Source organism: Pezoporus occidentalis, unplaced genomic scaffold (assembly GCF_034315485.1).
Source record: "Pezoporus occidentalis ecotype Australia unplaced genomic scaffold, CSIRO_AGI_Poc_V1 ctg10, whole genome shotgun sequence".
Classification (NCBI taxonomy): Eukaryota; Metazoa; Chordata; class Aves; order Psittaciformes; family Psittacidae; genus Pezoporus; species Pezoporus occidentalis.
In genome coordinates, this window is record NW_026912779.1 from 64,045 (window position 1) to 88,698 (window position 24,654).

Below are 24,654 nucleotides of genomic sequence, written 5' to 3' on the forward strand. Positions count from 1 at the left end.
CATAAGGCAGGGGAATAAGTATAAATAAGGTTTTCCTGCTAAAGTGAGCAGCCTGATGGAAGGAAAGGGATGTCTTTACCTACAGTTTTAATGACTTGCCAAACTGTACACCAACATTCTTAAACCCACTGTGTGGCAGTTGTTTGTTCTCAGACTATTTCATAATCACTATTCTCCATTATGATCATTCTGTGAATCTGTAATCTAGAGGAAAAGAAATCCTGCAACACTGTAATAGAGAAAATGTAACTTGAACTTACATCCATATTACAGCAAAAGGGTTCTTGTATACAAGGTATCTTTGCCTAATGGCTGAGGTATGCATGATTGAAGCAATAATAAATTCAGTAACAAATACGGCGCCTTGTAGTTTACTGCTTATTTGCCACAGTCCGTGGCTCTTTCCTGTGGTGAATTAATCCCATGCATGCCCTACTTCTTCTTTGCAGAGTTTTATATTGCATCAGTAGACAATAACAAGGACTATCTTTATTTCAGAAAGGGAGGACACAGACACTTGACACAGGTCCTTTAAACCTGCCTCTATGCTCCCTGGCTATGGGGAGAGCACAGGGACAGAAGCTGTCCTAGCTGAAGTTAGCCTTTCCAGTTCTTCCATTAAACCACAAAGGTGCTCTTTAGAAAGAGTAACAGGTACATATCAAACGTTTTCAAACTCGGAAGAATTTGAAGCCAGGCCAGCCACACATAAATGCCAGGATGATGTGACTGATGGTCCATGCTTACAATAACTGGTTTTAGACCAAAATGGATTCCTGGTGCCTCAAATTCACTGGGCAACCTGAAACCTTGCAACATACACCTGAAATGTTACCATGTTCACCTGCCTCAAGAAAAAGAAAACCTCCAGCCCACTCCTCTAACATTGGACATAACTTATGTTTACAATGATCTAAACAAAATAACATTTTGATGTCAAACTCCCCACATGCTGCTGTAGTATCTCAGAAACTTACAAGCAACAGCCAGGAATTAATTTTATCTGGTTCTTAGTCTGATAACAGAAGCACAAAATCTCTGCACAGTCAAGCACACTATTTATAGCATTCTGCACTTGCACCTCCTCTCAGGTCCATCAAGTGCTAATATGTACTTTCAGTATATGGTACCAGAGGCAGTGAAACAGGCACCACACTCTGTGTACTGTCCTATATCACTACTTAGGTTAGCATAAACAGTAAAGATTGCATTTCTAGCTCTCATGATCAGGTCTAAACTGGTTTACAAACATCAGACGGCTAAATTCTCCATTTGAAAACATGTTCAACTCCTATTTCAAAGCATTTCTTCAGTACGGCAAAGCATTTCTTTCATCAGAGCTCTTGCTCATTTTGGTCAGTGTTTTCAAGAATACTGAGCTGTTTCAGGCCATTTCCAGTAAAAGCAATTCCCTTTTCAGAGATAGGGCAAACCAAATTGCTTTTAAAAAATTCTTCATTTAATTAATTGGAAAGGATTATTTTTACCCAAAGGAGCACACAAAAGGGGGGGTTGGAGGAAGAGAGGAGGGGGAAACATGACGACACAGACAGAACTAAAAGCTGTTTGTACGACCTTATAAGTAAAAATTAGCCATGGATCATGGATTACAAGATAGGAAAGTGACCCTTAGAGAACTGCAAAAGCTGTGTTGTTTTTTCAGGTTTTTTATTTTCAATTAATAGATAACAATATCTTTTAGGCTCTTCACTGTTAAAAAATTAATATTAAACAGTTTGTACACCACTGAACAGTGACAAAACACAGCTTCTTTCAATTACAACACAATAGCACTTTCTAGTTGTGCTTGTTGCACCACTGATCTGCTTAACAGGTCCCACCCAATAAGAAAATAAATATTTTATAACTGCAAACAAGTGTTTCATTATTCCCTATGAAATGTTTTGCAAAGATTATCCTTTGTTCACCTCTGTTGTTAATAGCATTGTTCACAAGGTAGACAGAGCCTACGCATCTACATCCTGTTTCATAAAAACAACAAAGATTTCCACTGATGTCCACAAGTATTGGAATGAGGTTCAGTATAAAGCTCACTGAATAGTATGCAAGAAGAGACTGTGAGAAACCCATAAGTCACTGAGCATGTCTGTTATTTTGAGCACTACTTAAAAGCTTTCACTGTTCACCCTAGGACTGTTGAATACAAATGCCAAAAGTTTCATTTGCTGCGTACCTCAACTTCAGCACAGCATGAGATGTCAAGGCAATGATTCACGAGGGAACAAACAGCATTTTCTTATTCTGGTGTTGACCTTGGGCTCCTCTTCCATGTGACACATTCAAAAGAAGTATGTGAATTGTGCTCTTGGACCCCCACTGATCTAATGTTTTACCTATTAGCTATAGAATCAGGTCATCAGAAACATACTACGCTTGACACCTTGCTTTTCAGATAGCTCCTAGGGACAGTAGCTGTTACTCTTCAGTACACAAGCTGCTCTTCCTCCAAGTGTAATGAGTTAAGACAGTTAAATATACAGTAACCTTATTTCAGCTGAATTTGTGATAAGGGCTTAATATTTGACTTGGTAAAAACTGTTAAGACATGTAACCACCTGGGCCACTTCTCAGTTTAACCCTTAGCACTAGTTAGGAACAATTTCACCCTTTTTTTTTGTTTACTCAAGCTATCAGCATATTTATTAAATGACAATTTTGCAGACTATATAAACTCGGGCTGTATACCAAACACTGTGTTCACAGTACTGGGGAGCTGCACAGTAACACATCCCCCACAACACACAACCCACAGGATATTACAGCTGTGCAAGCCTATGCTCAACATTACTGTCCTCAGAGTTCTCACTTACGTGATTACATATTAGCCAGCAGGTTAAGTTACCTTAACAATACGAAAAGTAGCATCAGGGCAACAGTGACAGCCAAACCAAGTGCAAGGTCCTACACCTGGGTTGGAGCAATCCCAGGCACAGCTACAGGTTGGGCAGAGAAGAGATTGAGAGCAGCCCAAGGAGAAGGACTTGGGGGTGTTGGCTGATGAGAAAATGAACATGAGCCGGCTTCAGCGTGTGCTCGCAGCCCAGAAAGCAACCGTATCCTGGGCTGCATCAAAAGGAGCTTGACCAGCAGGTCAAAGGAGGTGATCCTGCCCCTCTGCTCTGCTCTTGTGAGACCTCACCTGGAGCATTGTGCGCAGTTCTGGTGTCCTCAACATAAAAAGGACATGGAACTGTTGGAACAAGTCCAGAGGAGGCCACGAGGATGATCAGAGACTGGAGCACCTCCTGGGTGAAGATAGGCTGAGAAAGTTGGGGCTGTTCAGCCTGGAGAAGAGAAGGCTGCGTGGAGACCTCATAGCAGCCTTCCAGTATCTGATGGGGGCCTACAGGGATGCTGGGGAGGGACTCTTCATCAAGGACTGTAGTGACTGGACAAGGGGTGACGGGTTCAAATTAAACTAGGGGAAGTTCAGGTTAGATATAAAGAAAAAGTTCTTTACTGTGAGGGTGCTGAGGCACTGGAATGGGTTGCCCAGGGAAGTTGTGAATGCTCCATCCCTGGCAGTGTTCGAGGCCAGGTTGGAGTCTTGAGTCACATGGTCTAGTGTGAGATATCCCTGCCCATGGCAGGGGGTTTGGCACTGGATGATCTCAAGGTCCTTTCAACGCTAACTATTCTATAATTCTGTGATTCACTGCTTGCAGCAGTGGAGAAAGCTGCCACCTCATTCTGCAGCACTGGCTAGTGCCGAGGCTCACACTGCCAGCAGCCCAGGTTGGCTTGCTTCACAAATCCTGCTGCTACCTTATCCTCCAGCCACTTCTAAAAGAATTAGTCCAACAGCAAAGAGAGCATTTGAATCACACTTCAGATTACATGTGCACCTAAAATGAGACAAATCTAGAGTCATCTTTAGGAGAGAAAGATGGTTTTGTGATTTCAGGAAGTGCATGTGCTGCCTTTGATCACATCTACAGTTCCACTAAGACAACACATCCCAGTGGTTAATGCACTCTCAAGATTTAAGAAACCGATCCCAAATTGGGTGAGAACTTTGATGTACAATTTTTCTTTGTTTCCCATGAAAATTGGGAACAGTACTGCCCTACCTCACCCCCTTCTCTGCAGTTTTTCAAGGACTAAGCCACTTAGCACTGACAGAGTTTCACATACTGTAATGATGGGGGTGACACACGATAGTGCTTTACTGTTGTCAGTGCGTATACACAGGAAAGAAAGGTGTAATCAGGATTGGGACATACCACAAAAAAAAACAGAAAGAGACCACATAAAAGAAGAATGAGTATCAAAAGTGTATGAGAAGAAAACTCACTTCCAGAGACACATACAGACAACCCCCAAACCCCAAAGAATGTTACACCCCTTGGCTCATTTCCTTTGCTCTCCAATGCTTTCTCCTAGGAGAGATCTTCAAGCTGTCTACAACTCCCTAATGGGAAAGGGTAGAGAACAGAACCAAGCTCTTCTCAGAAGCACAGTAATAGAAGGACAAGAGGCAAGTCAAAGTGTAGTACAGGAGCTTTCAACTCAACATAAGAAAAAAAGACTTTCACCACAAGTATGTTCAAGCAGTGGGTCAGGGAGCCAGAGAGGCTGAGGTGTCTCCACTTTTGGAGATACCAAAAACTCAGTGGGTCATGGTCCCCAGCACCCTGATCTGACTGGGAAGAGGGCTGGACTAACATCTGGAAGCCCTTTCCAACCCTTGTTAGAATCAGCATACAAAACCAGCAAACTTTACATACAATATCAAGCAAAATATTTGTTTCTCAATGAAGAAAATATTTTCACTAGAGAACTTTAAAAGAACAGTGTTTATGTCTTGATCTATTTGTTTTGCTTTGTGCACAGAAAACACCACAAAATCTTTCACTTAATCAAACCAAACTCATTGCTCTCCACACAGACCTCCCAAGTAAATATATCAGAGAGCAAAACACACCTATACCGCTTCTCACTGACCTGACCTAGAGAGGATCCATTAGCAATGAACTGACAAGCTACTCCATGTAGAAAGCTTGCATCATTGTCTTGGCTTTAGAGACACACTGGTGTGAACTGAGATAATCCACTAGAGACCCACCTTCTGCACTAGTACAACACAGTGCTGCTAACCTATATTAAAAGGCTGCCATCAAGCTCAGAATGTGTAATTTGCTCCTGAAGCACAATTTGACTATACAGAGCGGAAAAAACAGACTGAGCCATGTCTGTGAGTCAGTTCACTGTCGTACAAGTGTGCCAACACAGCAAGCAGGATAAACCCCAAAGCACAGTGTTCTTACTGTCCTTTCAGCCATGCCATATACATATCCCAGGAGATGAAATGCCTTGACTTATTTCATAATGTCACTAGGCATTAAAAAGAAGAAAAAACAACAAACACCACACACACGATCCCAGGGAAAAACAAGCTTCATTTGAGCAGTCTTTATTTCTTGCCTGTTCAAGGATCTGGTTGGGGGCAGGGCAGAGGCATAAATAGGGCAATCTAACAGCTCTTCAGAATGACTACAGACACCATAATACAAGATATTCCCCCTATCTAACCTATTTGGAAAAATTAGGAAGCTTAAATCCTCAAAATCATATGAAACACCTGTACATTTCCCATAAGGATCAAGACTATAAGACTGGTTAGAGAGTGATTGTTTTATGAGAAAATTCACCCACGACTTTGATCAACTATGCTCTGAAATATTATTTTGATTGTGGTTTTTCATACAACTGAACTACTGCTTATTTCAGGAGCTGGGCAAATTAATTTGGGAGATGTTTTCTTTTTGAGGGACAAGGGGGTTTCAGATCCTCAAATATTCAGCATCTACAATTTAGTTTATAAATCTACTTTCACCAAATCTATGAGAAAGCCAAACATGACATACTATTCTGATAAACACTTTTGATATTTTCTTCTTCCAACCCGTTTCTTTATGGGGAAAAAAAAAAAATTGTGGAAACAAAAAGGTTATGACACATACCAGTGAAACCCAGGAAACTCAGAGCTGAAGGCTGCTGAAGTATCTGTCCCCAGTTAATTCCACCCCTCTTCCTGTTTTTTATATAGAGGCCATGGGACTGACAAAGTTAGCCAAGCTTAATTTAGGTTTCAATCTGTGTAACTTCGAAGTCATGTAAACACAGGTCACCCTTCCTGTCCTATGCCGCTCTTCTTGATTCTCCTTCAGATGACAATTGCTCCCTCTGACCTCTCCCTGTAACTTTTCCCTCTGATAACCATCTCTGGTACATCCATCATCTTTCTGTCACTGCTGATTTGCAATTCATCAACAACTCAAAGATTACTGCTTCTTTCCCAGACCACTTCCCGTTTTCCATCAGGTTGTCCATCACTAGTTCTCGCACCCTGTTTATCCTGACCAACGCAAGTCTCCCCTACCCCAGGCTGTACATGCAACTTGCCCTTACCCTTGCAGCTGACCCTCCAGGGTGAAACCCCATGACTTTGTCAGCTTTCTTCCCTCTATCTGGAAGTTTTCCATCCACCAATCCAATTGTCTTCACATTTTAGTTTCCACTGTTTTTTACTTCCTGCTAAAGCTCTTCTCCTTTTCTACACCTTTCTCCCTAGCTTTCTGAATAAGGATCCTGAAAGGACAGATGTACATTGTATTACGCAACATCTACAAGATTTGGCATTTTACATGAGCTTGAGCAGTCTTCTCTCCCCCCCCCTTCTTCCAACATCACATTTATATTTAAGTTGGTCCAAGATCATCACCCCAATAACTCACCTACCTGCTGCTTTCCTCAAGTCCCTCAAAATACCAGGACATATACACTTCCATAAATAAAGAGGGAGGTATTGATGCTACGCCAGCAACTGGCTCTTACAGTAAAGAGAAAGGCTTAAAGCCTCTTCTAGGCTATCTTCATTCAGACAAGGAAGAAAGAAGGTCCTCCCCGCCCCTAGATTTGGGGATGAACAGTTTTCCCTCCTATTTTTGACCCCCCAGTGCTACAGGAAACATCAATGCCAAACTTTGCTTCTTTGGCAGCATCAGCAGTCACATAGAAAGCCATCTGATTACTACTAGAAGTTTCTCTTCCTCGCTGTATTTATGAGTTCGTAGAAACTACTAGCAGGGGAACTCCTGAAGAACAAGTGTGGGTGTTTTGATTCTCCACTATTAGTTTACTTGTATAAACAGTTTGTTTTCTCTCTCCTCTCTCCTGGGACAAAGTGTTTCAAAATAAGCATTTCAAAAGACAGCAAGCCTCATTTGTTGAAATAGTGAAACTGGGTCAAAGTACTGACAACAGCAGACCATTCTGAATTAAAACACATTGGTGACTCCACGTTTACTGTATCAGGGGTTACATTACGTACATAGATCAGATAAACAGTCCACTAGTGTCATTTGTTTTTTCTTTCTCATCTGAATCAAATGCAATCAAACCGAAAGAGTGAGGCAGCAGTCAGATGTCAAGGTCTTTTCTAGTTTAATTCTTGTTGACACACTGGTATCAAAAGATTACCATGACTGCTAGCAAAAAACATTGGCTAGCATTGGGTATGGGGAGCAAGGACTAGGGATACTGGGATATAGGTTTACTTGGTCCTTTTACAAATGAAAAATTAAATTGTTTAACAAATCCCATCATTCTCTTTTTGGAGATAATAAAGAGAAAGCTGCCAATGGTGAAAATAGTTCTTGTGGTTACATACCACAGTTTCAAGACTTAACAGCATTATTTTATTGCTTCTACAGCTGGTGCCAGTTATCTTTATACAGCTGCTTTGTATAAATTCAGCAACATGAAAAAAAAAATCAAAGTTTATCAACCATTCTTAAAATAAACACCATCAAGTTCATTTCTCTCTTCTTCTGTACCTTAGCCATGATGCTTCCCCTGCACAAATCTCTGGGGAGTCACAAATCTCAAGTAAGTAACTTGACTTGCTGTGACTAAGCTAGGGGAACTCAATCCACCCTTAAAACTTGCTATTCTTTCACATTCTGCCTTCCTTCCAAAACCATAGCCCCAGAAGGCAAATCACAGGGGAAATAATCACCTTTCTTTCACAGTTGGTGGCCACGACTTCATCTGGGCAGGACCACTGTATTTCCTCCTACTTGCAAAGTCCTAGCCCAACCCCTACTGCAGCAGGTGAACATGAACAATGCCCAGCAAAGAGCTGGTACTGGCTTCCTCCTGAAGACAGAAATCAAGCAAAGTCCATTATGTTTCCCAGGGGCTGCACAAAGGGCAACTGGAGCTGTCCAGAAACCCCTGATGAGGCCAACATCCCCTACCCCCCAAGGAATGAACTGACATTTGATGCTGAGAACCCCCTGACAACCAGGAAAGCATAAGCTTAGAGGCACTGCTGGTCCACTCTTCCTACCCGCTCCTTTACCAGCCCAGAGGGGCTGTTACAATCAGCTGAGTTTCCTAATGCCATTACAGGGTTCAAAAAGGAGCAAAGCTCTTTCTCTTGCCTTTAAAGCCCAAAGTGTAACAGCAGCAGCTACTGTCAGCTGCCAGTCTGACTGCATCCAGGTCATGTTTCCAACATTTACTCTTAGCTTGAAGGGCTAGAACCCATTTCTTTCTAATTCCCCTTCAGATAAAAGTTATATTCTGCAGAATATAACTGCAGTGGTTTCTCTCTTGTCCAGGCAATCTATTGTTTGGCAATGCATAGTGGAAAGAGACCCAGACTATAACTCAGTTCTAAATCTAAACCACTTTTCACTCTTGTGATTCCATTTCTCCTTCCACACTTTGGCCATCCTGACAGTGACATCTTACTGTAAGCTTTCTACTGTTGCTTCCTTGTACAGCATCAGACACTGACTGCCCCATGCCAGCACTGCAAATGCAGCTGCAATAGCTACTTGTCTAAAGCCTGCATGCTCAGCGAATTTCAATGACTTTTGCTTTTGAATCTCTTGATCAGAAACACATTCCAAGCCCACAAGCTCTTTCAAACAGCTCCATGCTTCTTAGCAGCTTGCCACCAAAGAGCACCTCTCCCCATTCTCCTCAAATGCAGGAATTCATACAGAAACATACCCTCCTTGCACTTGCACGTTTCACACCTAGATATGTAGATACTAGACTAGAAATGGGTTTAAGCAGCTAAGGAAATAACATATTGCCTTCAATTAAAAGCTGACAAGCTTGAGACAAAAGGTTTCAACTGACAACCAGCTTTCTATGCTAGCTTCTGGACAGTGGATGGATAAAAGCAAGGGATTCCATAAAATGCTCAGTCATCCTACAGGCATCATATATCATGAACTTAGCCAAAACTTTACATGACCTACCTTTCTTTGGAGATTGTACATCCAAACTAAATAGGGCTTTACAGATGTCAGGGATAGTGTATACAACCTGTAAGCTGCTAGACTTGGTGGTTTATTTTTGTCAGGACCTTTACTATAGCGTCAAGAGTTAAACGTGACCTGTTGGCCTATGCTGCATTAATGGTCATCTAACAAAGTGCGTCAATTAGGAAAAGCACAGAGAAAAACTGAAGAACCATTCATAGCTAAAATCATACATATATAAACCTCTTGCTGAATGGAAAGATTACGGAGCATGAGCTGAACCAATGATCTACCTTTCCTAATTTGTTGTGCATCAGATTCCAGTAAAGTGTTCCAAATGAAGATTTCCGCTAGCAAAATGAAGGCTTTCTTCCCATTCTGCTGGGCCCAAAGGGCACGCTCCCCCTCAACACAGAGGAAACACTTGTAACCAGTGTTACAAGCCCATCCTTGCCAGGAAGGGAAACATCCTTACAAACAAGAGCTTTGCGGGGAACAAAACGTCCACCTGCGTGTGGGAAGTATAAAGACCAATAAAGCAAAAACCCAAGGAGTCTTCCCATAATAAATTATGCACTGCCTACTAGCAGGAGTTTTAACTACAGCGATAAACATAGAATCACAGAATAGTTAGGTTTGGAAGGGATCTTAAGATCATCTAGTCCCAACCCCCGTGCCATGGGCAGGGATATGTCACACTAGCCCATGTTGCCAAAGGCTCTGTCCAACTTGCCTTTGAACACTACGAGGGACAGAACATTTACCATTTCTCTGGACACCTTGTGCCAGCACCTCAGCATTCTCACAGTAAAGAACTTTTTCTTTATATCTAACCTGAACTTCCCCTGGTTTAATTTGAACCCATCACCCCTTGTCCTGTCACTGCAGCCCTTGATGAAGAGTCCCTCCCCAGCATCCCTGTAGGCCCCCATCAGATACTGGAAGGCTGCTATGACATCATTATGCAGCCTTTGTTCTCCAGGCTGAACAGCCCCAACTCTCTTAGCTTTGTTTGTGAAGGAACAGGTGGTATGAAACAATGTGTTGATAGTAAGATTACTTTCTTCAATTCACTGCTTCCAAGTTAGTGTCTCCATCCAGGTATCCTTAGTTAAACTTACTACTCAGCTTATCCCAAGGCCCAAGACTTTTCTTTAGTTTTACATTTCACACTTTAGTGGTATAACCAAAAGCCTGCCAGGATCATTAGATGGTCAGCATTAGAACTAATAATATTCTAGTCATTATTAGATCATTAGTAACTACTGAAAGACAACTATCACCTACTTTCAGTTTTTAATGTAAAAGCATGTAAACCAGCTTTAATTGCTAAGCAAAACACAGAACATTATAAAGCAACACAGGGAGCACCAGTGAAATTGACATAATATTAGGAATTGCTTGGCCTGAAACAAACCTTAAATAGAAGATTAAGCTTTGACATGGCTGAGACAAAAATGCCTCTAGCTCGCTGTGGAGTAGTGAACACAATGGTTCTCAAGTCTAGACTAGGGCCTGGCAAATAGAAGACTACCAGCAGTAAAGGGAGATGCTCGGCGTGTCTGCCAAAAGGGAGTGCACACGCAAGTATACTGTCCTTAGCAAGGAACAAGTCATACGAGATAGAGCTAAAACACTCCGCTGGCTTCCAGAGCTGCTGTTAACCTACATGGGAAATACACTAGAAGTGATAGCTAACATATGCCCAGTCATTCATGAAATACCAGCAGATGAAATAATGATTTTCATATAGACATCAAAAAATGAATCCACACTATAATACATATCTTGGCAGATCATATCTTCTAGAAAAAAAAATTGAAATAAAATTAAATATTTTAAGAGACATGCTGTAAAGCAAACACTGAGAATATCTTTCTAGTGAAGACAAAATGATGAGCTGTGCTTTCATCCATGCAACACACACGACTTAAGAATTCTTATGGCACCACTAAACAGAAAATTTGAATTAACCAAAGGGAAGCTGTTCACTCGATGGTGGACCCTCATTTTCAGTCCAATTAAATAAGCCAAAAATTCCAAGCAATGCATAAAATGAAGATCACTGATACAAGTTTGAACTGGGGCTTTCTGCGTAAGTCCTCGGGACATGGTGGTGAGACTCAAACATCACTGCTGCGCCATAGCTTTTGCTCATTGTTCTTATTGTATCAAAATAAGTGGAGTGTATCAAAATAAGTGGAGTGTATCAAAATTAAGTGGAGCCACAGTCTATTTCTCACATGGCAGGGCATGCAGGGATGGCACCTTTCTGGGACATGGCTCGGAGCTATTAGACTCCCACATTCCTAATTGACTCTGCAGTTTCCCAAGTCCAATACACTTAACCAGTGGAAAAGTTTACTCACAGCTCAAAGATCATTTTCTAAAATTCTGGATATTTAAAAGCAGTTTATGAAGACCTCAGCAGCAGTTCTCAGGTCTAACACACATTCAGAAGAACACTTCAGGATATGAGTTTTATTGCAGCTAGCATTTAAGTTCACACTACTAGCAGCAAAAGTCACAGGGCTACAATTCATATTCTTGACTTGCACTTCCTAAAACTGAACTTTAACTTCCAAAACTACCAGCATTTTAAACAGCTGTCTCCAGACAGATGCTAGTAAAACCTATGTACAAAGTTGGGGTTATACTGTGGCACATGGGCAGACAATTTAAATGATCCAGGGCACCCTGACGGTTCCAGACAGGCAAACCAAACAGGTATAGCCCTTGGCAAACACCGTGCCAGAACCCTGGCTTTCTCTCCCAAACTATTCAAAGTGTTCAAATTACGATTTTTCATCTTGCATTAACTACTGTGAACACAGTGAATAAATTACGATTTTTTTAAATCCCCAGCTGTAGCTAAAATAGCTTATTATGACAATTCACATCTCCTAGTTGCCAGTATCTGTTTTCCTCAGTTACAGTCTCAGCAAGTTATGCATCTTAAAGCATTGCAAGGCTGCACCTGGCAAAAGAATGCGTGCTTATTGTTGTGAAGGTTATGGCTCGGTTTTGTGGGTGCATTAAACAGGGAGAAAAAAAAAAGAAAGTTAAAAAAACTTAACTTTTTTGCAAAAAGTGTTGAGCAGTTTCCCACACAAGCAGATCCTAAATGGAAGCAGTCCGGGCCTTACTTCCTTCCTAAGTTAAAGTTATCACAAAGTTCACTCACAGAATTAGCATGAAGATCGAGTAAAAGGCAGCACCTTGCCACATCAGCCCAGTCTGAGCTGGAAAACAACAGCTGGCAATTCTGCCCATTTCTCCACGCAGGAGAAACCACCCCATGGCCAAACTTTTGGCTTTTGCTTTAAGCACCTGAATGGGCATCTCCAGGGCAGGAAGACAAGAGAGGATACTCTTCTACAGTAAACAGCATTTCTCCACACACTAACTCAACGTGCTACTCTGATCACTCACTCATACTTGCCTCCTGCCATCCTCACATGGTCCACGGCTCTGAATCTTCACCTGAACCATTAAGCTGAGTGAGGAACACAACCAGTTCAGTCAAGCAAATATTTCCATTGCTTTCCACACATTCATTCTCAATGTATTTAAATATATGCTTTGGCACATGCTCAAAAAGCATCCTATATTAAAAGAAATTATTGAGCAAAGGATTAAGGGGAAGACAAGGCTATGGATCCAGAGGCAAGTTAAAAAGCGGAGTGCCAGCAAATGTAACACAGCATGTGTGAAAGAAAATCCCGTAAGACTTCAGGTTATTTTCATGTTGGGAATATGTTTCAACAAAATCAGGGTGAAAAAGCCCTGGAGTTAATTACTGGAAAACACGGATTTCTATTCAGCAAATATAACGCAGAAACCAAAGACATCATTTTGGGGGGAAAAAAAAAAAAAAAGGAAAGAAAACCTTTTAAAGTCAAAAAAGTTTGGGGTTTTGTTGTTTGGTTTTTTTTTTCTTTTCCTTTACAAGCCACTTATGAGACCATGTTTAGAGCACTGTGTTTAGTCCTGGGCATTTGCCCAGTTTACATTCACATTCTGGAGCCAGTGGAGTGAGGAACAGTTAATTTTGGGGTTATTTTTGGAAGGGTTTGTTTTCGTTTTGCTTTGGTTTTGTTTGTTTTTTTTCTGAGAGAGGCCCCTCAATAAAGCTGTTTCTACCTCTAAGGCTGTATACATGGGTTTGAGGAGAGGACTGTTATCATCCCTCACCAGAGACAATTTGCACTGCTCCATTTGTTGTAATAGAGCATGTCATTTGCAGCTAAGGATTTGTCCCTTAGTTTCTAAATAACATATAAAATGATTCAGTGCCTCCAGGCTTTTCAGAATTCCAGAAGATGACACCAGCTTCTGTGTACAGCAGGGCTTTTACTCTTCAGAGACAAGTCACATGTAAGACACCTTCCAAGACCTTTCATTTATAAGGCTATCTTGGAAACCCTGTTCCAAGATTGGGAGGAAAAATGCAATTCCTATGTCTCAACCAACCCTATTGTTATACATCACCCGCACAGACCAGATCCCTCCATGGTGCAGCATCATTAATAGCCTTTTCATGCAACAGCCACACGAATGGGTTCACTAATTCCAAATCATATATGATGATTACATATCACAAAATACTGCTATTCCTGCCAGAGAACTAGTAGGACTAACTTCCTTTTGCTACTTTCACTCTACCATGGTGACATCTTCACACACTTCTCATACTCACACTGTCAGCAGAATCCTATCAGCTTTGAAGAGCGCAGTATGGTATTAATGTGGAGTAGTTTTCAACCGAGTTGTTTATAGCATTGCAAAACCAACCCCAGAATGAGTCTAAGAGAATGCGATGACAGCTCCACAATTTCTTTTCCTTTATGTGTAAGCAATTTCTCTCTGCTGATCTCAAGGCAGAAAAATAAAACCACCAAAAATACACACCTGCTTTATCAGCCAGCTTCTTTTCAAAGCATTGCAGTAGACAGACGACTATTCTCAGATAACTGCAAATCAAACTAACTTAGATTGAATAGCAGATAAAAAAAAGTATATGTATATTCCAACTTCTCCTAAGCACACAACAAATGCATATACTATCAGTCTTGCAATTACAAGACAATAAATGTCAGTCACTTTTCTTCGAGAACATATTTAAATCTTTCTGCAAGCTTTCAATAAATACGCGAGGAAAAAAAAATCCTACAACCCAAAATGGACAGATACAGGTTTATCCATCCTGCAAAATGTTTTATTTTATTTAGAAGAGTTAAGCATGGACTTTACAGACATAGGCTTGTAAAAACTACAGAAGTCAAGAAAAAGTCACAAGGACAAAAACCAAGCCCTTGGGCCTCATTCAAAATTTGCGTGAATTCTGGAGCAACTCCCTTGAAGTTAATAGAGTTAGTATAAAACTTACTGTCAAAGAGAGGAGAACTAGGTCCACCATGAGGTGACATCTTGCCAAATGCCCTGTGCTGCACAAACACCTTCCTGTCACTCTGTTTTCACAGGGTGGGCTCCACATGCAGAGCTCACAGAGCAGCAGCACGTGCTTTACACATGGTTTTCACATGGGCTGCCATGACTGGGCCCAGCAGTGCAGTGCCTGGATGAGGAAAGGATTTGCGCCTCTACACTGCACAAACCTTCATCTCCATCTTGACAACCTCATCATCTGCTGCGAGAGCAGATGCTTTTCAGGACAGGAGGTCCAGTGTAGAGGCGGCCATGGGCTGAGACAGGCTGAGAAGGTTGGGGCTGTTCAGCCTGGAGAAGAGAAGGCTGTGTGGAGACCTCATAGCAGCTTCCAGTGTCTGAAGGGGGGCTATAGGGATGCTGGGGAGGAACTCTTCATTAGGGACTTGTAGTGACAGGACAAGGGGTAATGGGTTAAAACTTAAGCAGGGGAAGTTTAGATTGGATATAAGGAGGAAATTCTTTCCTGTTAGGGTGGTGAGGCACTGGAATGGGTTGCCCAGGGAGGTTGTGAATGCTCCATCCCTGGCAGTGTTCAAGACCAGGTTGGACAGAGCCTTGGGTGATATGGTTTAGTGTGAGGCGTCCCTGCCCATGGCAGGGGGGTTGGAACTTGATGATCTTGAGGTCCTTTCCAACCCTAACTATTCTATGATTCTATGATGCCTGGCAAGTCCTTCATCACCTTTCATTTCTATGGCAGTGTTGTGGAACAAAAAGGCAGAAGAAAGACTGCACATGTTTGTCTTGATCTGTCTAAAAGACACTCTCTAAACCAAAAGAGGCTGGGTTACAGAACATCTCCCCTTCCAGGTCAGTATCACACAGGGCCCAGACCAAAAGTGGGATAAGGACCACGTAAGCACTTCAGTCTACAGCCAAGAATGCAAAGTGGTAGCAGCCACCCTTCCACAAACAAACCACTTTGCATCTCAGAGCAGTCAAGAGACTAAGAAAATTCTACATCCCTTCCAGCCCTTTTCTCCTTGGTCCTATTCAAACTGCAAACACTCAGACTCTTGAACAAGTATGGTAGGCCAGACTGCCTTAGGACTGGGTAACTGTAGGTGGTGAAACATCAGATAAAGCTGATGATTGTAAGTGATCCTACTCTAGGTCATAAGCACCACAAATGCCAAGAAGTGGATGTGATATCCTTTCCAGCTCTCATAATATGTTCCATAAGAAGACATGGGATAACTGTACTGCATCTAAGAGTCTTGCTGCAGATTTTCTTGAGTCAGGAATAATTTTCAGTGTTCTAAATTAAGGTATATATTGGAAATTGGAGCCTCATATCTCTCCAATTCCTACTACACTATATCACTCCTGTGCTTGCCTTTTTTTTATTTTTTTTTTTACACAGTGACTCAATTTAACGCAGGGTGCCAAATATTTAGTTACACTTCCGTCCCCTCTCCCAGTACACACTGAACGTACCAATTGAATGATAAGTGACTCGAACAACAAAAAAAAATGGTTTAACTAGTAACACTTGACTCTGCTTTGCATTCTTCCCAAGCAACTCTTAAGGAAGGAATTTTAAAGGTTTTTCTGAGACACATCTTGATAAATCTCCAATTACAGATTAGAGGTATGTAAACCTCTTATTTTCAAGATCTGTACACTATGGTAAGTATTTAGAGCCACAGGCAAGTTCTGCACAACCATGGAGCCTACAATACACATGACCACAGAACTAGCTTTCTGTACGTTGCTCCAGCCCGTGTTTGGAGTCGCTACTTCTGGAAGGCGAGACCACAATTTTGCTGTTGAGCCCCTTTCAGCTCCTGATCCAGAGCCCCTCAGTGATCCTACAGGGCTAAAAAGCTGAGAGTGGTCTGGTAACATGTTAAGAAAAGGACTAAGACCATATCTACTTCATGTAGTACCCTCTCAACTTCCTCCTGCTGATGGGAGATGAATGAGTTACTTATCACTACAATGTGACAGCTGCATTATTCTAGCAGCAGTGAAATATTTAGTCACCCTACTGTTTGTTCAGTGCCTTAGTAACTACATTTGATCTATCTTTAGAAACAATCCAAAACCGCCTCTGAGCCTTAAGTAAAAGAGCTTGTTATCTTCTACATTAGATATACTTGAGAGCAACAGGAGCCAATGTTCCTGGTTCTATTAGCCACAGACCTCAACACAGTTGATCACACATTGTATGCTTCAACCTCCCAGCCTCTAGGGAGGGGGCCAGCGGAGTATTTTCACATGGAGACCATGACACACCTCCCTGTAGGGCCTCAGAGCCGGAGCAAGCGACACCAAGTTGGCTGAGAGTGCAAAAGGGTGATAGAGAATCCACCAAAGTCAGCCACAAGAGCCCCTTGACACACCTTATCCAGCTTGTGCCAGGAGCACACACTCATACCACTCATGGGCCACAGAGCCCTTGACAACTGAATCTGAACTTCTGAAATAAATAAAACCTAAATAAACACCACAGTTGGGTCATCTCTGCTCTGAATAGCAGATGATGCTTTCCCAAGTTCGCACCTTATTCAGCACAAAAGTTTCTCAATCCACCAGAAATTTTTCAAGCAGCCTGAAAATCCTGAAGCTTAACAGGATCAGCTTCTCAGCACAGATTAATATTTATGCTCGCTGTCCTTTTAAAGGCTTAGCTGGAGAAGAAACCTGCATTACAGCTACTGTACAACCCAGCCTCAACAGACTTACCTACCAGGGAAACTTTAACCTGGTAGCCCATTTACAACAGCGCTGTGGGATCCCAAATCTGCTGAGGGGCAAAACCAAACAAAAAAATCCAAATATTTACAAGTTAAGCAAATATAAACAGACTGAAACCTACAGAAATCCCTTAAAGAGGAAAAGTCAGCCTCAAAACCCACTTGGTGAGTGTATTCCAAACAACATACTGGAATCTTGTTCCATGCAGCTCTTCCATCACCATTTTCAGAAGAGTCAATATTGCTGATATTCTTGGCAATTACTTCTTAGCTAATGTTTTTAATTAACACAAAGAATGAGGCAGGAGATTGAATACAAATCCTCTCAATGAAACTAAATGCACCCTAGGATCACATATGATAAAATACAGGGGACTGTTCCACATAAATGTTTTCAGAATCACAGCACAATTTTCTTGTGTAGCTATGTGACTGACAACTCTATTTATCAGTCTTCCTGCTCAATTAATTATTTGGGTCCCAAGTAACCTATTAATCAAATATTGAAAAGCTAAATAGATCTAAAACCAATAAAATGTAACATAGATGTGACCTGTGGAAAGGTAAGAGCTTGGTTCAACAGCTATACCAACATATTTTATCCCAGCAAAAGAGAGTTACTCAGAGAGTCAGTGCAGACATAGCTGAGTTGAAGACAGAATTCCTGTGGAATGGCACAGTCTAAAGCTCCAAGTATTTGCTTTTCTGAGCACTGTCTCATCAGCCTTACAGCCTGCACCTGGCCAATAGTGCACTTCTGCAAATGCAGTAACTCCAGTCAAACACAGTTAGTCCAGTCACTTGTCAGGTCCCTCGGCTGTTCCAAACAAGCTATATTCTAACAGAGAAAGGGCATTCTTGCAAGCACTATCCTGTTCCCCCCCCCCCCCCCCCCCCCCCCCCCCCCCCCCCGGAGCTTTTGAACAAAGAAATACCAGGTGGAAATCATGCTTTATGCAATCCTCAACACAGCTGAGCTGGCAAAGGCACATAAAGCTATTCCTTACTTATAAAGGCACTAGAGTAAGACTTTAGAAAATAAGCAAATACAAGAAATGAGAGCTAAGTAGCTTAGAAAAATAATACAACAAAGGAATCAAGCTAACAGATGAAAGTACACCTTCTGCTTTTCTGCATTTATCAAATTGGACCTGTGTGACTGAAAATAAACTTTTATCATAATATTTATAAGGAAATATTTAACAAGAGGAACTGACGAAAGGTATGTTGTATCCCCATCTTTTGGGCCCTGGGAAGCCCTAATCCAGTCAGAAAAGCAATGCAGATGCCCACACTGAGAACACTTCATTCAGCCTTGCTCAACTACTGTTGACAGTGTGTACGGCGTACTGCCTGCAGGCCCTAAACGGGGCTCGCACCGAACTGCAAACATGCACTAAGCTTTCTCTTCCAAGGCTGTACGACTTACTCACACAGATGACAGCAGCAGGAGGGGGGCGGGATGGACGGCGCAGCTGGAAGCAGTCGATGAGGGTGCCCCGGCAGGCAGCGGGGTGCCCGGGCAGGGCACGGCGGGGCGGGCGGTGGCCCCGAGCCCCAGTGCAGAGGCCTGGCACCGAGTAGGGAGCAGCAGCCCGGTGTGTGCAGGCCCTGGACCACATTCCCCGGGACCTGCCGCAGGGAGACGGGGCCCGGCCCGCCCTGGCCTTGGCCGCGGCAGAGGCAGCCCAGAGGGGGAAGGAAGGGATGAGGAAGAGGGACCGGCTGCAGCCCGGCTCCTCACCTGCCTCCCGGCGGGGCGGAGAGCGACGCTTCCCAGCACCGCGCCCCTTCGCGGCCCTCATGTCCCCCGCTCCGCTCGCTCCCGTGGGGCAGCGGTTTCAAGCAGCCGCCGCGGGCCCCTCCACCCGGCCGCCGAGCCCCACCCGCCCCTTACCTCTCGCCGCCGGGCAGCGCTGCTGGGAGCCGCGCCGGGCCGATGCACGGGAAGCGGCCGCTGCTTTGTGCCCGCCGCTCCGCTCGGGCCGCCCCTCCCGTCACCCCGGAGCCGGCTCCCTCCTGGGGCCAGGCGCCTGCGCCCCGCGCCCGGCCCGCCCCCTGCAGCCGCACGGCAGGGCTGGAGGCGCGGTCAGTGCCGGGGCCGCGCAGCACCGGGGTATCGGGAGCTCTGCCGGGGAGACCGGGGGCCGCAGAGCCGGCGGGCCCAGAGACGCTCCCGGAGCCCGGGCGCGGCCGCGCCTCTCAACAACCGGGCCGAAAACCGCGCGGGGCGCGGAGCGATTCTGCCGCCTCCCCACGCACGGCCCAGCTGTGCCCGCGGAGCTCCGGCCGCAGCCGCGGGGAAGCGCAGTTCTCGTCGCGCACCCCTGTGCCGACGCGCCCGTCACTGACTTCAGCTGACCCTGGAGAAGATGAACTGCAGCGCTCGTGCCGTGGGGATGCGCTGGTTCCGCGGCTCGCTCCAGGATCCCAGCACTCATTGCATCGCAAGTTCATTAGACTGAGTTCAGTGCAGGTTATTTCTATAACTAAAATACAGGAGAGCAGGCTTCTCCTTCCAGTCTGGCAGCTGCTTTCTCCATAAATAGAGTACCCGTTAGGAATGCTCGCAACCACACTGAAGGCAGCAAAGCATGATTAGGAACATATTCAAAGGCACACAGGGGTGGAAAAATCTACTTAAAGGGCACATACCGAGTCCAAAATTCAGACCATTAAAATGAAAGGTGGATGCCTACCTGGCTTTGAGGAAGCAGGGCAAAGCAATGCTGTCTTATTTACAAGGTGGTGACATTTACATCAATTCATGGCTTCTGTGAAAGTGGCTATTAATCTTCACACATAAGAGACCTGATTGTCTCATGGATGCAACCGCTTAATGCATCTGAGCAGTTTCTGCTGCTGCAGCTTTCGTTTAACCTAGGTGTCTTTGGACAGAGATGTGAAACTTCGGCGGTGAGCTGGAGGCGGCTGCAGTAAATCCTGCTTGCCTGGTGCGAAACCAGTGGCGAGTTCTGCAAGCTGGCTCAAGGGCCACCGGAACCTTTCCTGTCAGATCTTCAGCATTTACAAGCATTTATCGCGAGAGATACCATGGCTGGCTTTCCAGTCCTGGTACCTCTGGAAACTGCTAGTGTTTATTCAGGTAGCCTAGCAGATTGCACTGAAGTCCTGTTTTGCAGTGCCTGGCTTGGCATAGCTGTCAGAGCACAGGGGTACCCTTACAGAGAGGGAGGAGGCACCACTGACCCCCCAAAAAAGCATGTGGGAGCAGTTAAGCAAAGTACTGCCAGCCACAGAGGAAAAGGAGCAAACAAGAGACAGTATATGAGAGCCAGGTTAGAACACAGCCAGCCCTGCTGAACTGGAGCAGAACTGGTCTCTAAGTGCTGGAGAAAACGTACTGGAAAAAATCACTTTGCTGCACACAGCCCTCCACATACCTGAGGGACTGGGTGAAATTTCCTAGTTTGTGTTTATTTATCCCTGATTGAGACCCTCCCTCAATCCAGCTGTGAGCATGGGCTAGGCATGATTTTATATACACACAGTAAGCCTGCGAAAAAGGAGGTTTTTCCCAGCCCTGAATGGCTGGGCTATATTTGTCATCATATGGGTGTGCGGCAGAGACCCACGTGTAGGCAGAAGGCATTAAGCATTGGTGGGATGCCGCAGAGGACTCAACTAGTCCAGACAAGAAATGGCACTTGGCCTTCCCCAAGCTGCTGCATTGCTGTATTACACACCCCAGCGAGGTGAGGGTGGCTTTCCCATGTGATTTGGTTTAGACTTGGCCTGGGCAGTATGTCCTTTAGCTCTAAAAATCAGAACTCCTGTTTGTTATTTCTGTTACAAGTACAAAGGAAAACAGTGTTACTGGGATCTCCAGTGTCTTGAGTAGTTGCTGAGGGGATGGGAAACAGACTTGCTTATCTGTTGTCACACCCTGGCAACTGCAGCAGGGAGCAGCAATTATTAATTCCTTCTGCTAGTTTCTCTCATGGTACCTGCGATTCCTGCACCAAGAGATTTTCCTCTTCCACTGGCTCCTACCCTTGAAGCCTGCTACATTGCTGTGAGCTCTGCAGGAGGGAGAAGAGAAACTGCAGCACTTTACATGAAAGGCAGATGAGTCGCTGGCATCTGTCTCTTGTGTGCTGAACATGCTGCTGCTGCACCACAGGAAAACCTGTGCAACCTCCCAGCCATGGAGGTGCATCCTCCCCAGCCCTCCAGAGCCTGGCCACATTCACCGATGACTTCAGAGTGATCTATTCTCACCTTAAAACACAACGTGTGTTTCAGCCTGTAGCACGACAGCGATTACTGAAGTACACTCAAAATCTTACCCCTTGGCAGTATGTGCGTAATGCGTTTTGGGCTCCAAGTCAAATTTCTTGTTCTGATTTGCAAAACAACTTTGGCACTCAGGCATGTTTTATAATGGAGGAGGGAGATGAGAATCAAACTGCCTTAAGGAGACACAGCAAAAACTGTCTAAAACAGACCTCATTGTTTGATTTAATTTTCCTAACGATTTTTTTTCATCCAGAGAGCAAACACGTACATACCTACACACTTGGAAAGAAAAAAGCCCTACCAAACAAACCAACAAGTGAACAAATCCCATAGAACTGAGCCAACTAGTTTTTCTGCAAGCTGTAGCGAGGCTGGTATTGAAATCCCGAGTTGTTCTGGGCTCTGACATGATCTGTTGTGTATGGTGAGGCAGAATCTCTCCTTGTTCCACCCTCTTCATTTTCCAGATCCAGGGGATATTCCATCATCATCTAAATTTCAGTGTCACGGAGAGCACTTCTATGTTCCAGATTCATTAATGCTGAGGTAGACAGCTATCCTGAGCCTGTCAGCCACACACTCCAACACTTCACACAGGCAAAAGCCACAAGACAGACACCATGAACCTCAAAAGCAGAGTGAAAGGAGATTGCCAAGAGAAGTACCAAGCAACTGGGAGCTCCATCTCACCACTGACGAAAGGCAGAGCTGGTGCACAAAGATGTTGGACAAGACTGGTCCCAACACCGATCCCTGAGGGACGCCACTCGTTACTGGTCTCCAGCCGGACATTGAGCCATTGACCACAACTCTTTGTGTGCGGCCATCCAGCCAGTTCTTTATCCACCGAGTGGTCCATCCATCAAATTGATGTCTCTCCAATTTAGAGACAAGGATGTCGTGTGGGACAGTGTCGAACGCTTTACACAAGTCCAGGTAGATGACATCAACTGCTCTACCCACTGTCCATCAGTTCTGTGGCCCCATCATAGAAGGCCACCAAATTGGTCAGGCAGGATTTCCCCTTAGTGAAGCCATGCTGGCTGTCACCAAGCACCTTGTTGATTTTCATGTGCCTTAGCATGCCTGCCAGGAGAATCTGCTCCAAGATTTTGCCAGGCACAGAGGTGAGACTGACTGCTCTGTAATTCCCTGGTCATCCATTTTCCCCTTCTTGAAAATGGGGGTTATATTTCCCTTTTTCCAGTCATCGGGAACTTCACCTGACTGCCATGATTTCTCAAATATGATGGACAGTGGCTTAGCATCTTCATTTGCCATCTCCTTTCAGGACCCACAGATGGATTTCATCAGGTCCCATGGACTTACGTACATTCAGGTTCTTAAGATGGTCTTGAACCAGATGCCTTCCTACAGTGGGCCTAGGGTCTTCCTTCTCACAGTCCCTGCATCTGCCTTCCAAGACTTGGGTGGTGTGGTCAGAGCATTTCCCAGTGAAGACTGAGGCAAAGAAGTCATTCAGAACCTCATCCTTCTGAGCTGACCACTAATTTGCTGGGTCCCAAAACCGGTAAGATGAGATGCTGATATCCTGCAAGTGAAAGTTGTTAATCTTGTTGCTGTCTGGCACTGCTGCAATTGTCACACAGACAGAGACACTTTTTGAACAAATGGAGCAGTCAAAGATACGTGACTTAATCCCTGTGGGTGGGTTTTGAGAAGGCTGGAAGTTAAACCCTTTGACTTCTGGCTAATGGCTGCCTCTTGCCACTTCCATGGCCACAGACACTGGTATCAGGCAAAGAAATAGCCTCAAAACTGGAACTTATGCCTTACCTGTCAGTTCTCTCTTCTGAGGCAATACAGTAGCTGGCCAGTACTGCACCTTGCTCTGAGTCCTCATTACCAGATTTTGATAAAGTTCTTACTAAGTAAAAACATGACTTGGTACTCAGATAAGCCCAAACATACTCACCCATGGCACGTTTCTTTCCTACCTACCTGCACTCATTGGCAAGTGTGACATTATATTGGAGAATGTTTTTGAAAGAGGTGATGTCTTGTGGATTAACCTGATTTTCAAGAGATTTTGGTTCCCTTCCCAGCTCTGCCTGCATGATTGGGAACAAGTAACTCTTTTACAGGTCATCGCATTTACTGCAGGGCATTAGCATGCTTTTATTCAAGTATACAGCATTCCTGTATTTATTGAACTAAAGGCTACACAAATGTGATAAATAGCATGCTTGACAAATGTTATTTAAAAAGCCCCAGGTCACTTCTGCTGCTTCATATGGCCTCTTTGATATGGAAGGAGAATCCCCGTTCCTATTTCCTAGACTCATTGCAGAGCCACTCTTTTTGCTGCTCCCCCCCCCCCCCCCCCCCCGCTGGTAGCAAAGGACAGGAGTGAAGCTGTTTATGGTCGTGAATCACTGCAGCTATGGGAAGAAATAACTCTTTTATTATTTCACGGTGCTGTGATTGTTAAGTTCAGCTCTCTCAGTCTTGTTCCATGAAGGGGGATCTGGCCAACAGCTTTTCAACACACCCCACATCAGGACAGATTTCCATGGTGGCATTCTGATGAGAGAACCAACAGCGGCTATTCTTTATATGTCTTCCTGACAGCCAGGAAACAAATAAGTGGAAATTCTGCATAACTGCATTGCTAGCTCAGTAGCATTTATTTTTTTTACCTTCTCTCTCTTTCATTTGAAGTATTCTTTTGAAAACAGTATTCAGATAATACCGGTTCAGGGAAGTGAGCTCACTCTGACATCCCAGCTCTCAAAGAGCATGTGGACCAGAACCCCGAGTTGCTCAGAAACTCCCTGAGGAGTGCAGGCCAGAGCAACCCAGGGGCACTATGCACGTCCTGCCCTTTCCGAGCACCATATCAGGAAAACGCAAGGGCCGTGGCATCTAATTCCATCTCCTTACCAGCAACCTCATTAGACTGGGGAGCGAGGAGCAATAAT

The 24,654-nt window shown here is 44.2% G+C and overlaps 2 protein-coding genes across 4 annotated transcripts in view; both read right to left on the reverse strand.

Annotated features, from left to right (window-relative positions):
- RIN2 (Ras and Rab interactor 2) overlaps positions 1-20,263 on the reverse strand; it is an 84,051-nt gene extending 63,788 nt beyond the window's left edge. For 2 of the 3 annotated variants that reach the window (XM_062608128.1, XM_062608136.1), the window contains exon 1: positions 19,197-19,297. The gene's annotated coding sequence lies outside the window, so the exon portion shown is untranslated. Of the gene's footprint in view, positions 1-19,196; positions 19,298-20,151 lie in introns of those variants that run through there. The other variant, XM_062608131.1, reaches the window with a different exon arrangement.
- Positions 20,264-21,987: 1,724 nt separating this feature from the next.
- SLC24A3 (solute carrier family 24 member 3) overlaps positions 21,988-24,654 on the reverse strand; it is a 179,872-nt gene continuing 177,205 nt past the window's right edge. The window contains exon 17 of the mRNA XM_062608158.1: positions 21,988-22,203. Within this exon, the coding sequence (XP_062464142.1) occupies positions 22,057-22,203 (147 nt within the window). The 3' untranslated portion in view covers positions 21,988-22,056. The remainder of the gene's footprint in view (positions 22,204-24,654) is intronic.